At 40.9% G+C, this 13,559-nt stretch overlaps 1 protein-coding gene across 4 annotated transcripts in view; it reads left to right on the top strand.

Annotated features, from left to right (window-relative positions):
• The window catches only part of CSNK1D (casein kinase 1 delta), a 662,772-nt gene that overhangs the window by 434,504 nt on the left and 214,709 nt on the right, over positions 1–13,559 (top strand). Inside the window, exon 9 of one of the 4 annotated variants that reach the window (XM_078653756.1) lies at positions 1,144–1,170. The exons of the other annotated variants lie outside the window; for them this stretch is intronic. Within the exon in view, the coding sequence (XP_078509882.1) occupies positions 1,144–1,155 (12 nt within the window). The 3' untranslated portion in view covers positions 1,156–1,170. Of the gene's footprint in view, positions 1–1,143; positions 1,171–13,559 lie in introns of those variants that run through there. 4 annotated transcript variants of the gene reach the window in all.

The following is a 13,559-nucleotide window of genomic DNA, read 5'->3' on the forward strand; positions in this document are numbered from 1 at the left end:
TGCTACACCAGGGACACGCTGGACTCAATTGTGGAATGCGGATCAATGTTGTTTGTAGAGCATGATGTATTACCAGATTGACTACTGGGTGATAGAAGTATTATGTTTGCAGTCATACCCGGGAGGTGCTCTCAGGACATTTAGGCCATGTAAGAAATGCCGATAAAAATATGTGTTTTAAAAAAAACACATTGTTGGGCAGTGAGCGGCCCTTTGCAAAGGTTGATTAGTTCCATTTTTGTTGCTTATTGCTATATTTGGGTGTTACACTGGTACTAATAAGGTGCAACCAATGCCCAGACAATGTTAGCAAGTTTGAAAATGACAAACTAATGAAGTTATACTATTGCATAATTTACGCAATCCTGCCACATAATTTGGTTCTCCCCTGCCACATAGTTCCACTGGCCCTGCATATCATACAAAAATTCCTAGCTTTCAGATCTGGAAGTTTTAATTCTACTGAGGACATGGGGGAAAGAACATTACTACCAACTGTTATTATCAGTCCTTTGTTGTTTGCATGCATGCTGGTTCTTCATACATGAATTTCAAGTCATTAATGTGTTACATCTCAGTTGCAGATTATTGAATTTATCCCTGCCCTTTGTAAATAGGGAATGGAGCAGCGAGCCTAAGCAATTTCTATGTTATGAACCCCATAACAGTACACAAAAATACAGACAGAAATGCACATTAAACACATAAAAACAATATAAAATATTGATATAATTCACAATCAAAAATATATATATAAACGCGAAATATTCATTGTTTTGGAAGATTGAAGCTTTTCAAAATTAAGTTTTATTCCTTAAAAGGGATATCCTTGACTCTAACATATTACTTTGTCTTTTTTGCTCCTACTGCTTGCTCTCTTTTTGTTGGTACATACCGTTGTTGGTACATACCGGAGCTTCAATTGAATCTGACAATTGTCTATGCTGGATTCTGCCGGCTATACCTGCACTGCTTTCACAACTCAGCCTAACAATGCCAACTTAATTTATATTTTGCTTTTTTATGTGTATACACTTTATCAATCTAGTAATATTATATACATTTCTAAATAATTGAGACCTCAGGTTAATATTTGCCGAAATAGAGCACTATGTAAGTGATAGATACAACGTTTTTTTCCAGGAAACAACGTGAAACAGGAATTTTCGGCAACCGGCTGAGAATTTGGACCTTGCCTCTAAAGAAAGAGGGGAAGATGGCCATTAAATAGTCTTTTATGGATATGGAAAGGATGGAGTGCTTATGGACTCATTATTGTTTATTCACCATTGTATGGCGCTTATTTCTAAAGAAGGTAAAACATAATTCTCGCCTCCGTACCCTTGACAAATTAAAACTTTCAGGTATGAAAGCTGGGATTTTTTTTATTTGACAGCGCCTCCTCCTCCCTGATTGTTACTCCATATCCTACACCTTAGAAAATCTTTTTTTTAAAAACATAGATGAACCCTAGTGTCCAACAATTTCATAATATTCCACGACTCCAGAAAGACACCCACCTGGGAGGAAATTTGAAAATGCACCACAAAAGTATCCAGCAGGATATTTTAAATAAAATGAAGTTTTCCTGGATCCTGAAGATTATGCACCTAGAATGTTCCATGTTCGAATCACCCTCTGATTCATACAAGGGTCCTTATTACATTGTAGATAAGAAAAAAAACATGCCAAAGTGAATTCAGAACGAGACAGGGTGAGATAATCTGTGTCTCTTTGTCTTTATTTAATATGATCTAAACCTCCTGTGACGTTAGTGGTGGAGATTTCACATTCTATTACAAGACCAGAGGCTCGATTATGCCATCTGTAAAGCCCATCTACAATACAGTGTGAAACATGGGCAACTGGCTTAAAATAACATGTTCTGAAAGTTGATTCATGAACTCAATCTGCCATTTTCAAATTGTCTTCCTGGTGTTCAGATGAGATGTAAACTTTTTTTTAAAAATGTTACACTTTATTTTGCATTTCAAAGATAAAAGGCATAAAAGTACATTTGACAAAATTCATTTAGTACATATGATATTTTTAAAATTATTGCAACACAATCCAAAGCAGCAGTTAAATCAGTTAAAATTATTTATTTTTTAAATTAAAACAAGAGCCATAGTTTAAAATGGGTCATATAAAACGTGATGTATCACAGTTCCATTTAATAGCATAGCGGCAAAACCATTTCCAATTAATATCACAAACATTTTTGATATTTTATGTTCTATGTTCAGCACATATTCTAACCATGGACAGCCCTTTTAAAGTAATCATCGCACTCATCCCCTTATTCGGTTGTTACATTATTTGTGACACCTCACGTTCTTAATGCTGCCAACAAATAAGAGGCAATTGTATAACATACAAATGGGGTTTCTAGGTGTTGAATAACCAATAATGCCTGATTAAAATTACACAAGGAAAATTTTCGCACCAATGGTGCAATAAACTTCTTCCGTTCTGTGACATAAAAAAAACGAAAGAATATGTGCAGAGTAGTTTGTTTTGACTTTCCGTCACAGGGCCAGAGGGAGAAATGGGGTGGTGTGGCCTAAGGCCTGCTTTGCACGCATGTTATGTTAGCATGGCTTATTAGATGTTTAAAAGCAATTTTGCCTTTTGCGCACAACACTGCTTATAGTTGTTTTTTTAAGTTAGGCTTCGTGAAGGTCTACACATGGGAAATGGTTTGTTTTCGACATCTCTAGACTTACATCGTGCCCCTAGTCTGCACAGTGATCCTGCCACATAATTTGGTTCTCCCCTGCCACATAGTTCCACTGGCCCTGCATATCATACAAAAATTCCTAGCTTTCAGATCTGGAAGTTTTAATTCTACTGAGAACATGGGGGAAAGAACATTACTACCAACTGTTATTATCAGTCCTTTGTTGTTTGCATGCATGCTGGTTCTTCATACATGAATTTCAAGTCATTAATGTGTTACATCTCAGTTGTAGATTATTGAATTTATCCCTGCCCTTTGTAAATAGGGAATGGGGCAGCGAGCCTAAGCAATTTCTACGTTATGAATCCCATAACAGTACACAAAAATACAGACAGAAGTGCACATTAAACAAATAAAAACAATATAAAATATTGATATAATTCACAATCAAAAAAATATATATAAACGCGAAATATTCATTGTTTTGGAAGATTGAAGCTTTTCAAAATTAAGTTTTATTCCTCAAAAGGGATATCCTTGACTCTAACATATTACTTTGTCTTTTTTGCTCCTACTGCTTGCTCTCTTTTTGTTGGTACATACCGTTGTTGGTACATACCGGTGCTTCAATTGAATCTGACAATTGTCTATGCTGGATTCTGCCGGCTATACCTGCACTGCTTTCACAACTCAGCCTAACAATGCCAACTTAATTTATATTTTGCTTTTTTATGTGTATACACTTTATCAATCTAGTAATATTATATACATTTCTAAATAATTGAGACCTCAGGTTAATATTTGCCGAAATAGAGCACTATGTAAGTGATAGATACGTTTTTTTCCAGGAAACAACGTGAAACAGGAATTTTCGGCAACCGGCTGAGAATTTGGACCTTGCCTCTAAAGAAAGAGGGGATGATGGCCATTAAATAGTCTTTTATGGATATGGAAAGGATGGAGTGCTTATGGACTCATTATTGTTTATTGACCATCGTATGGCGCTTATTTCTAAAGAAAGTAAAACATAATTCTCGCCTCCGTACCCTTGACAAATTAAAACTTTCAGGTATGAAAGCTGGGATTTTTTTTATTTGACAGCGCCTCCTCCTCCCTGATTGTTACTCCATATCCTACACCTTAGAAAATCTTTTTTTTTTAAAACATAGATGAACCCTAGTGTCCAACAATTTCATAATATTCCACGACTCCAGAAAGACACCCACCTGGGAGGAAATTTGAAAATGCACCACAAAAGTATCCAGCAGGATATTTTAAATAAAATGAAGTTTTCCTGGATCCTGAAGATTATGCACCTAGAATGTTCCATGTTCGAATCACCCTCTGATTCATACAAGGGTCCTTATTACATTGTAGATAAGAAAAAAAACATGCCAAAGTGAATTCAGAAAGAGGCAGGGTGAGATAATCTGTGTCTCTTTGTCTTTATTTAATATGATCTAAACCTCCTGTGACGTTAGTGGTGGAGATTTCACATTCTATTACAAGACCAGAGGCTCGATTATGCCATCTGTAAAGCCCATCTACAATACAGTGTGAAACATGGGCAACTGGCTTAAAATAACATGTTCTGAAAGTTGATTCATGAACTCAATCTGCCATTTTCAAATTGTCTTCCTGGTGTTCAGATGAGATGTAAACTTTTTTTTAAAAATGTTGCACTTTATTTTGCATTTCAAAGATAAAAGGCATAAAAGTACATTTGACAAAATTCATTTAGTACATATGATATTTTTAAAATTATTGCAACACAATCCAAAGCAGCAGTTAACTCAGTTAAAATTATTTATTTTTTAAATTAAAACAAGAGCCATAGTTTAAAATGGGTCATATAAAACGTGATGTATCACAGTTCTATTTAATAGCATAGCGGCAAAACCATTTCCAATTAAAATCACAAAAATGTTTGATATTTTATGTTCTATGTTCAGCCCATATTCTAACCATGGACAGCCCTTTTAAAGTAATCATCGCACTCATCCCCTTATTCGGTTGTTACATTATTTGTGACACCTCACGTTCTTAATGCTGCCAACAAATAAGAGGCAATTGTATAACATACAAATGGGGTTTCTAGGTGTTGAATAACCAATAATGCCTGATTAAAATTACACAAGGAAAATTTTCGCACCAATGGTGCAATAAACTTCTTCCGTTCTGTGACATTAAAAAAACGAAAGAATATATGCAGAGTAGTTTGTTTCGACTTTCCGTCACAGGGCCAGAGGGAGAGATGGGGTGGTGTGGCCTAAGGCCTGCTTTGCACGCATGTTATGTTAGCATGGCTTATTAGATGTTTAAAAGCAATTTTGCTTTTTGCGCACAACACTGCATATAGTTGTTTTTTTAAGTTAGGCTTCGTGTCGGTCTACACATGGGAAATGGTTTGTTTTCGACATCTCTAGACTTACATCGTGCCCCTAGTCTGCACAGTGAGTGCTGATGCTGTCAAGGTTATCATAACATGGTAGCTGTTGTTCGACATGATCGAGTAACGCTTTTTAGACACAACAATTTGGTAGCTGTGAGCCAACTGAGATTCTGGCGCCCTTATTATTGCACAGTTGCCATGATTTCACACACTTGGAAGACTTTCTGTTTCCCGGGATGCAGAGAGCTTTTGCTGATCCTGATGTGATTTACTCTTGCTGAGCTGAGAGGTAATGGGGTCCCCCAAACAAGCCTAAGAGACCTTCTTTAGTTTATAAACATAGTTCCTATATAGGTAGGGTGTTAAAACTAGGTGCTATACGATCTGTTTTCACCATCATTTTAATATGATTTCTCCTTTTGTATTTTATGGAATTGTAAAAATGCTGACTATATTATTTCTAATCATATGTCTGCTTATGTTGGCTAAGCTACTGCACCTGAGATCACATCGTTAAAATAAATATTTTACCTTACACGTGTCTCTTATTTACTCCTGTTGTGGACTGGTATGGGAATATAACGATAGAGTGTTCTCACTTCCCACCATTCCTGAGTTTGTACTAAGTCGCATGTTCTACGTTGTCTATTTATTGGTTACTTTGCTATAGGATGAAGAGCTAATGTGACACTGATGCTAGCTGGTTGGGGTTTTTCTAGGTACTGAGGTAAGTTTCTGGTACACCACAGTTCTGTGTATGAGCAGGATCCTTGCAACAATAGCTTAATGAATATACATTTAGAGGATAACCGAGCATAAGCAGTATATAGTTCAGGCAAAATCTCGTCAGAATAAAACAATGTTGGGTATTCTCTACAAAAGAGAGGTATGATGAAGAGCCATATTGTGCTTCCGGTAAGGCATGGTATGTCAGTACTGTACTTTTCCCTTTATGGCTCTCCCATCTGTCCCTTTTATATTTTTCCATGAAAATGTCTTTCAACTTAATTTTAGGAAAGATTTTGCACAATATTGGAGTAACATATAAATCCACCAGACCCAGCGAGATGAAGGATTCTCTAACATATGATATCCATGGAATTTTAAGAGCATAATCTAAATTCATCAAATTTTATAAAATCAGTTTAACGGGACCGTTTTATGTTTCCACATTGATAACCATAATAAAAGCGGAGCCATTTTAATAGTATCACAAATGAAAGGGAAATCTAATTCTTTGTGTGATATAAAAGTTGAGCATGCTTCAGGGACAGACAGTAATCGTTTCACAAATTTGTCTTCCTTCTTATGTAATTCGCCCACATCTGCTGTCCCCCAGATTGCTGCCCCATATGTACCTATCGATTTAGCTTTCGCAAGATACACTTTAGCCATTTCTTGATTGGGTTTGGCTCCCAATTATTTTGAAAATCTAAAAATTCCTGCTATGCTCCTGCTTAGATGATTTGTTCTATTTTGAATCATCTCTTTCCATCTTAATTTAGAGTAAAAAAGGACACCAAGATAGCTAAAATAATTTACCTGTTCAATCTTATTCCCATCTAAATAAAAACTGGGCAGCTTCTTTGGGGTTCCACCTACGGTAATTATAAAAGATTTATTTTTATTAATCTTCAGGTCTAAATCGGCCATAAAGGGTGTATATTGTTCTATGAGTATTTGAATGGCCAATGGGGAGCATCGTCCACATATAATAAGGTAAGACGGGTAGTTTCCTGTGTTGTTGGGACATCTTTGATCTTTCCCATCAGGGCCTTGTTCAGATTATTCGTATAAAGAGCAAATAAAAAAGGCACCAATACACAGCCCTGTCTAACTCCTTTATCTTTCCTGACAGATCTGGTACACTCCCCTTTAATCCCATATTGAACTGTAGCTGTTGCATCTGTATAAAGTCGTCCTATTAAATCAATTATCAATTTCTCTACTCCCATAGCCTCCATGATGAACCACAGTTTGCTGTGTGCAACACAATCAAAAGTGGCAGACAGGTCCATAAATGCCATGTAAAGTTGGCCTGTCTTTGCAATTGTGTATTTTGCCACTATTTGGCTCAAGTTTAGACACTGGTCGGGGGTTCCCCTCCTCTTCATGAAACCATACTGAACTTCAGCCAAATGTTTAGTTTTGTCTACCCAGTTCTCAAGCCTATGCCCTGCTGTCTATCAGTGATATAGGGCAATAATTGGCCGGATTGGAGGTTTCGCCTGTTTTATAAAAGGGGAATATTAGTGAATGTTTCCAGGAAGGTAGCTGCCCTTTTTTGGTTATTGAATTAAAATCAGTTGTCAGTAGGGGGACCATAATTTTCTAGTTGCAAGAAAAAATCCACTGCATCCTGTCTGGCCCTGCAGCTTTCATAGATGGGGGACTGAGAAAGAGCAAGTTCAATTTCTTCTAAATTAAAGGACATAAAAAGTATCTCCTTAAAAGGGCAGACTGGCTCAATTTGAGAGAGATATTTATCCTTTCGGAATATAACTTTGAAATGGGTTACCCAGTTATCTTCACTTTTGTGCATATCAAGGGTTGGTCCCTCCTTTTCCAGCCATAAGGGGGAACTAATCACAGACCAAAAGGCTTTTCTCTAATTTTGGAGTGAAGCTTGCTTTAAATTATCCCATGCCTCCGCCTTCAATTGCTTCTGCCTATTTGCTCTAACCATTTTATAATTTACCCTTAAGGTTCAGATTAGATATTTTTCTCTTGGTTGAGTTTGTAGAGCTTAGCGTAGATTTGCTGAAGCTTCAGAGCAGGTTTTAACAAACCAATGATATTCGCCAACCATATGGGTAGGCCTTGGGCGGGTTAATTGTAGTTTTAATTCTACTAGGATCTTTTTAAATGGTTCAACAACCTCTATGCCATTTGTCATGGGATCTAAGCAAAGCAGGACATCATTGTAATTGGTATTATTGTTCTTAGTAATTAGAGAGACCTCATCCACTTTATCCCATCTTAATGTACACCCATTTTTTCTTGCAAGAATGGGTTTGTGTGCAGATTTCAATTTTTACTATCATCCCTCCAAACCATATTCCATGCAAGCATCCCATGGTCACTAAATTCTGTCATTTTAACTTTGACTTTCATGATACTGTTTTTAAACTTATCACAGGTAATCACATAATCGATCGTAGACCAGTGATCTGATCTTTGAAAGGTAGGAGCAAATCTTAGCGTAGGAACCGTGTGGATGGTATCTAAGATTTGCTCATTCCTAGGTTCTAGTCATCAAGATGGAATTTGGGTATTTGGTCACCATTTTGGTCCACTATCCCGGAGAGCCTTGGTTCATCTCTTGGACACTTTCTTATATTAAAATCGCCCACCCAGCTAATTTGTAAAAGAATCGGGTGACGAAGAATTAGATTTTCAATAACCCTATTTAGGGCCATGACTGATGCCAGATTCTCAAAATTATTGTTGTAATAATTTATTAACTATAAATCCCAGTTGTTATACCCTTTTATTATTAATATATGGAAGTAAGGAAAATTATTCCTGAATATCAAAACTTTAAAAGTGGTTGTATCTGCTAACATAGTAAGACTCCCCCCCTCTTCGCTCTCCCTCCTATCGATGGAAGGGCGGAGGTATTGAAGTTTTGAGAGCCATTTAAATAGATCGGTTCCACTTCCCAAATTTCCTGGACACATATAGTCTGAAAATTTATTATTTTACTTAGCCACTCCTTATTATCCTTTTTATTTTTATATATTAATATTCCATGATAAAAAAGAGTAATTTAACTCAGATCTCTAGTACAGCTAACTCAGTCCTCTAATGCCCCAGTAGAACCCACTGCCTCTGAGGCCTTGGTAATTACATTTCCGATTGTTCCAATATCATCGCGTTCTGTATTTTTTACATTTAGGCCCTGTTAAGCTAGTTAGAATAGCTGGGGAATAGGGGTTCCCAAGTCAATCACAGGAGTCCAGATTTTCTAGTGGGAGAAATCTATTTGTGTGGGGATTGTCGAGTTTTCTCTTAAAATATAACAATTTCTATTAATCTTGGGACCAATATCTGTCCTGTAAGGCTGTTGTTTCAAGTTGTAAGCTGGTCTATAAAAATAACCAAAAGGCACAGGATATATCTGAGACCCTGGTGGTAGCCCTACTGGAATTTGTGCTAATATTTCTCCCACAACCTTAGCGTTATCAAAATTAAGAACAATACAATCCCCAAATAAAATTCTCAGGTGATTGGCCAACCCATGGTGTTCTCGTGGCCATAATCAGATGGTCTTGAATACAAGGCCTCAAACTGGCATACTTTGAAATCCAATGCATTGCTTTATTCATAATTTGAGCTGTGGATTCTTCCTGTGCCAGAGTTAGGACTGGTGCATTAACCAATACTAGGACAAGAGGGCAGGCAGCCAAGGCCGGACTGAGAACCAAAACTGGCCCTGGCAAAGTACTCAGCCCCCTCCCCCCCGGGGGGCTTGGAGGTGCAACCGCGCTCTTTTCCAGGGCCCGTTTTCGGCCTTTTTTTTTTTTTTACAGGGACGTTTTTTGCAGCAAAGCTGCAAAAACGGCCCTGTAACAAAAACGGCCCCCAGGGGCCCAAAACCGGCTCCCACCCTTGCGGCGCACCGGGGGATCGCCCGGTGCTCGCAACGGCCAGTCCGGGCCTGCAGGCAGCTGGTGGAAGATGTAACGCCGGACTATTACCTCCCCTCATACGCTCAAAATTAGGGCAATTTGTCCCTGATGGGAGTGTTTCTTTATTTCTGGGGTGGTCTAGCATCTGTCCCTTCTGCTGACTTTTTGGGTAATGCAGTAACTAGCCTCCAATGTGGCATGTGTCCCTAAACAGTTATTACTTCCATTTGGGACCGCAGCCGCGACATATGTGCCCTGTACTCTAGGCAATGTCTCAAGAATAGACTGACTCTTGGTAGTATTTGGCCCATGTTTCTTCTGATTGATTATACTAGATTCAGATACAGTAGCTAGTGCATTTAGACATGAGTTCTGTTGTGAGAGGGTTTGTTTTGCATTTACATCTACATTTCTCAGAACAAGTAAGCCAGTTTCCATTATATTGTGGATTTTTAACTCAATAGAGTCTAGCCATTGCCTTATAGGTTGCAAAATTTAAATAAGCTTGACCAGTAAAATATCTAAATTTGTCGGAGCCTGTGTAGTTTCCTGTATTTCTAAGATGAGGTCTGGGTCTCTTCAATTTCTTGAGTAAGGGTTCTTTAAGAGGGCCTCTTTTCTTTTTACTAAGAATATCTACTTTGGGGGTGTTAAAACGCTGCCTGAGGGAATACGATAGGGAACTAAATCACCATGGGATACACTATCACCTCCCCTGACTCCTTTGCTGACTAGATTCCCTTGAGATTAACTAACAATAGTGTCACTAGTTTTGTTTACATTACCTAAAGTTCCTTCACCGCCGAGTGAAAGCCTCTGCTCGGTTAGTGGAAATGGCGAGGGGGCACTGGCCGTGAAGGATGGTGGGTGCTATGGTCCTGCTCCTGCCAACTGTAACAACAAAGTGGGGTCCCGCGCTGCGGGAGCCCTGACCGGTTTTTAAAGCCCCGCCGGGTGCAGAAATGGCTAGGCAGCACTGGCTGCAAAGAAAGGTGGATGTAGTGGTCCTGCTCCTGTCCCAACTAGCTGCTGATGATCTGTGTGGAACAAAAGGGGGTGGTGATGGACGGAGCATCTGAATCAATCAAACACTCGCACCCAGTCAAAAGATCTGGGTTTAATCCATCACCGTTCTTTAGCCCACTCTGCCACCCCAGTTCAGACATGGCTGTATGCAAATCAGTCTGACCCTGTGCCTCATGGGAACAGTCCAGCCCGAACTGCCAAGCCATGTCTTCCCTGGACCGGAAACAAGCTTCCGAGGACTGGTTTCTGGCATTCCAGCCGTCTTCAGCCCGGCTTGCTTGAATTCAGTGGCAAAGTGAGCAAGGGACTCACGTCTGAGCATACCCTGCCACATTTATGGCGGCCAAAAGCGGTACAAAAGGGGGTGGTGATGGACGGAGCATCTGAATCAATCAAACACTCACACCCAGTCAAAAGATCTGGGTTTAATCCATCACCGTTCTTTAGCCCACTCTGCCACCCCAGTTCAGACATGGCTATATGCAAATCAGTCTGACCCTGTGCCTCATGGGAACAGTCCAGCCCGAACTGCCAAGCCATATCTTCCCTGGACCGGAAACAAGCTTCCTAGGACCGGTTTCTGGCATTCCAGCCGTCTTCAGCCCGGCTTGCTTAAACCCAGTGGCAAAGTGAGCAAGGGACTCACGTCTGAGCATACCCTGCCACACTTATGGCGGCAAAAGCGGTACAAAAGGGGGTGGTGATGGACGGAGCATCTGAATCAATCAAACACTCACTCATCGCCCTAAGTGTGGCAGGGTATGCTCAGACGTGAGTCCCGTGCTCACTTGGCCACTGGATTCAAGATAGCCTGGCTGATGAGGATTATGAATCCGAAACCGGTCCCAGGATGCTTGTTTCCGGTCCATGGAAGACATGGCTTGGCAGTTCGGGCTGGACTGTTCCCATGAGGCACAGGGTCAGACTGATTTGCATATGGCCATGTCTGAAATGGGGTGGCTGAGTGGGCTAAAGAATGGTGATGGATTAAACCCAGATCAGTTGACTGGGGATGAGTGTTTGATTTACTCAAACGCTCCGTCCATCATCCCCTTTTGTATCGCTTTGTTCGCCCTAAGTGTGGCAGGGTATGCTCAGACGTGAGTCCCTTGCTCACTTGGCCACTGGATTCAAGATAGCCTGGCTGATGAGGATTATGAATCCGAAACCGGTCTCAGGATGCTAGTTTCCGGTCCATGGAAGACATGGCTTGGCAGTTCGGGCTGGACTGTTCCCATGAGGCACAGGGTCAGACTGATTTGCATATGGCCATGTCTGAAATGGGGTGGCTGAGTGGGCTAAAGAATGGTGATGGATTAAACCCAGATCAGTTGACTGGGGGTGAGTGTTTGATTTACTCAAACGCTCCGTCCATCACCCCTTTTTGTATCGCTTTGTTCGCCCTAAGTGTGGCAGGGTATGCTCAGACGTGAGTCCCTTGCTGTCTTGGCCACTGGATTCAAGATAGCCTGGCTGATGAGGATTATGAATCCGAAACCGGTCCCAGGATGCTTGTTTCCGGTCCATGGAAGACATGGCTTGGCAGTTCGGGCTGGACTGTTCCCATGAGGCACAGGGTCAGACTGATTTGCATATGGCCATGTCTGAAATGGGGTGGCTGAGTGGGCTAAAGAATGGTGATGGATTAAACCCAGATCAGTTGACTGGGGGTGAGTGTTTGATTTACTCAAACGCTCCGTCCATCATCCCCTTTTGTATCGCTTTGTTCGCCCTAAGTGTGGCAGGGTATGCTCAGACGTGAGTCCCTTGCTCACTTGGCCACTGGATTCAAGATAGCCTGGCTGATGAGGATTATGAATCCGAAACCCGTCCCAGGATGCTTGTTTCCGGTCCATGGAAGACATGGCTTGGCAGTTCGAGCTGGACTGTTCCCATGAGGCACAGGGTCAGACTGATTTGCATATAGCCATGTCTGAAATGGGGTGCCTGAGTGGGCTAAAGAATGGTGATGGATTAAACCCAGATCAGTTGACTGGGGGTGAGTGTTTGATTTACTCAAACGCTCCGTCCATCATCCCCTTTTGTATCGCTTTGTTTGCCCTAAGTGTGGCAGGGTATGCTCAGACGTGAGTCCCTTGCTCACTTGGCCACTGGATTCAAGATAGCCTGGCTGATGAGGATTATGAATCCGAAACCGGTCCCAGGATGCTTGTTTCCGGTCCATGGAAGACATGGCTTGGCAGTTCGGGCTGGACTGTTCCCATGAGGCACAGGGTCAGACTGATTTGCATATGGCCATGTCTGAAATGGGGTGGCTGAGTGGGCTAAAGAATGGTGATGGATTAAACCCAGATCAGTTGACTGGGGGTGAGTGTTTGATTTACTCAAACGCTCCGTCCATCATCCCCTTTTGTATTGCTTTGTTCGCCCTAAGTGTGGCAGGGTATGCTCAGACGTGAGTCCCTTGCTCACTTGACCACTCACGTCTGAGCATACCCTGCCACACATAGGGCAAACAAAGCGATACAAAAGGGGATGATGGACGGAGCGTTTGAGCAAATCAAACACTCGCCCCCAGTCAACTGATCTGGGTTTAATCCATCAACATTCTTTAGCTCACTCAGCCACCCCAGTTGAGACATGGCCATATGCAAATCAGTCTGACCCTGTGCCTTATGGCAACAGTCCAGCCCGAACTGCCAAGCCATGTCTTCCCTCGACCGGAAACAAGCATCCTGGGACCAGTTTCGGATTCATAATCCTCATCAGCCAGGCTATCTTGAATCCAGTGGCCAAGTGAGCAAGGGACTCATGTCTGAGCATACCCTTGCCACACTTAGGGCGAACAAAGCGATACAAAAGGGGATTG

The sequence above is a fragment of the Lissotriton helveticus genome, chromosome 7, assembly GCF_964261635.1.
Source record: "Lissotriton helveticus chromosome 7, aLisHel1.1, whole genome shotgun sequence".
In the NCBI taxonomy this organism is placed as follows: domain Eukaryota; kingdom Metazoa; phylum Chordata; class Amphibia; order Caudata; family Salamandridae; genus Lissotriton; species Lissotriton helveticus.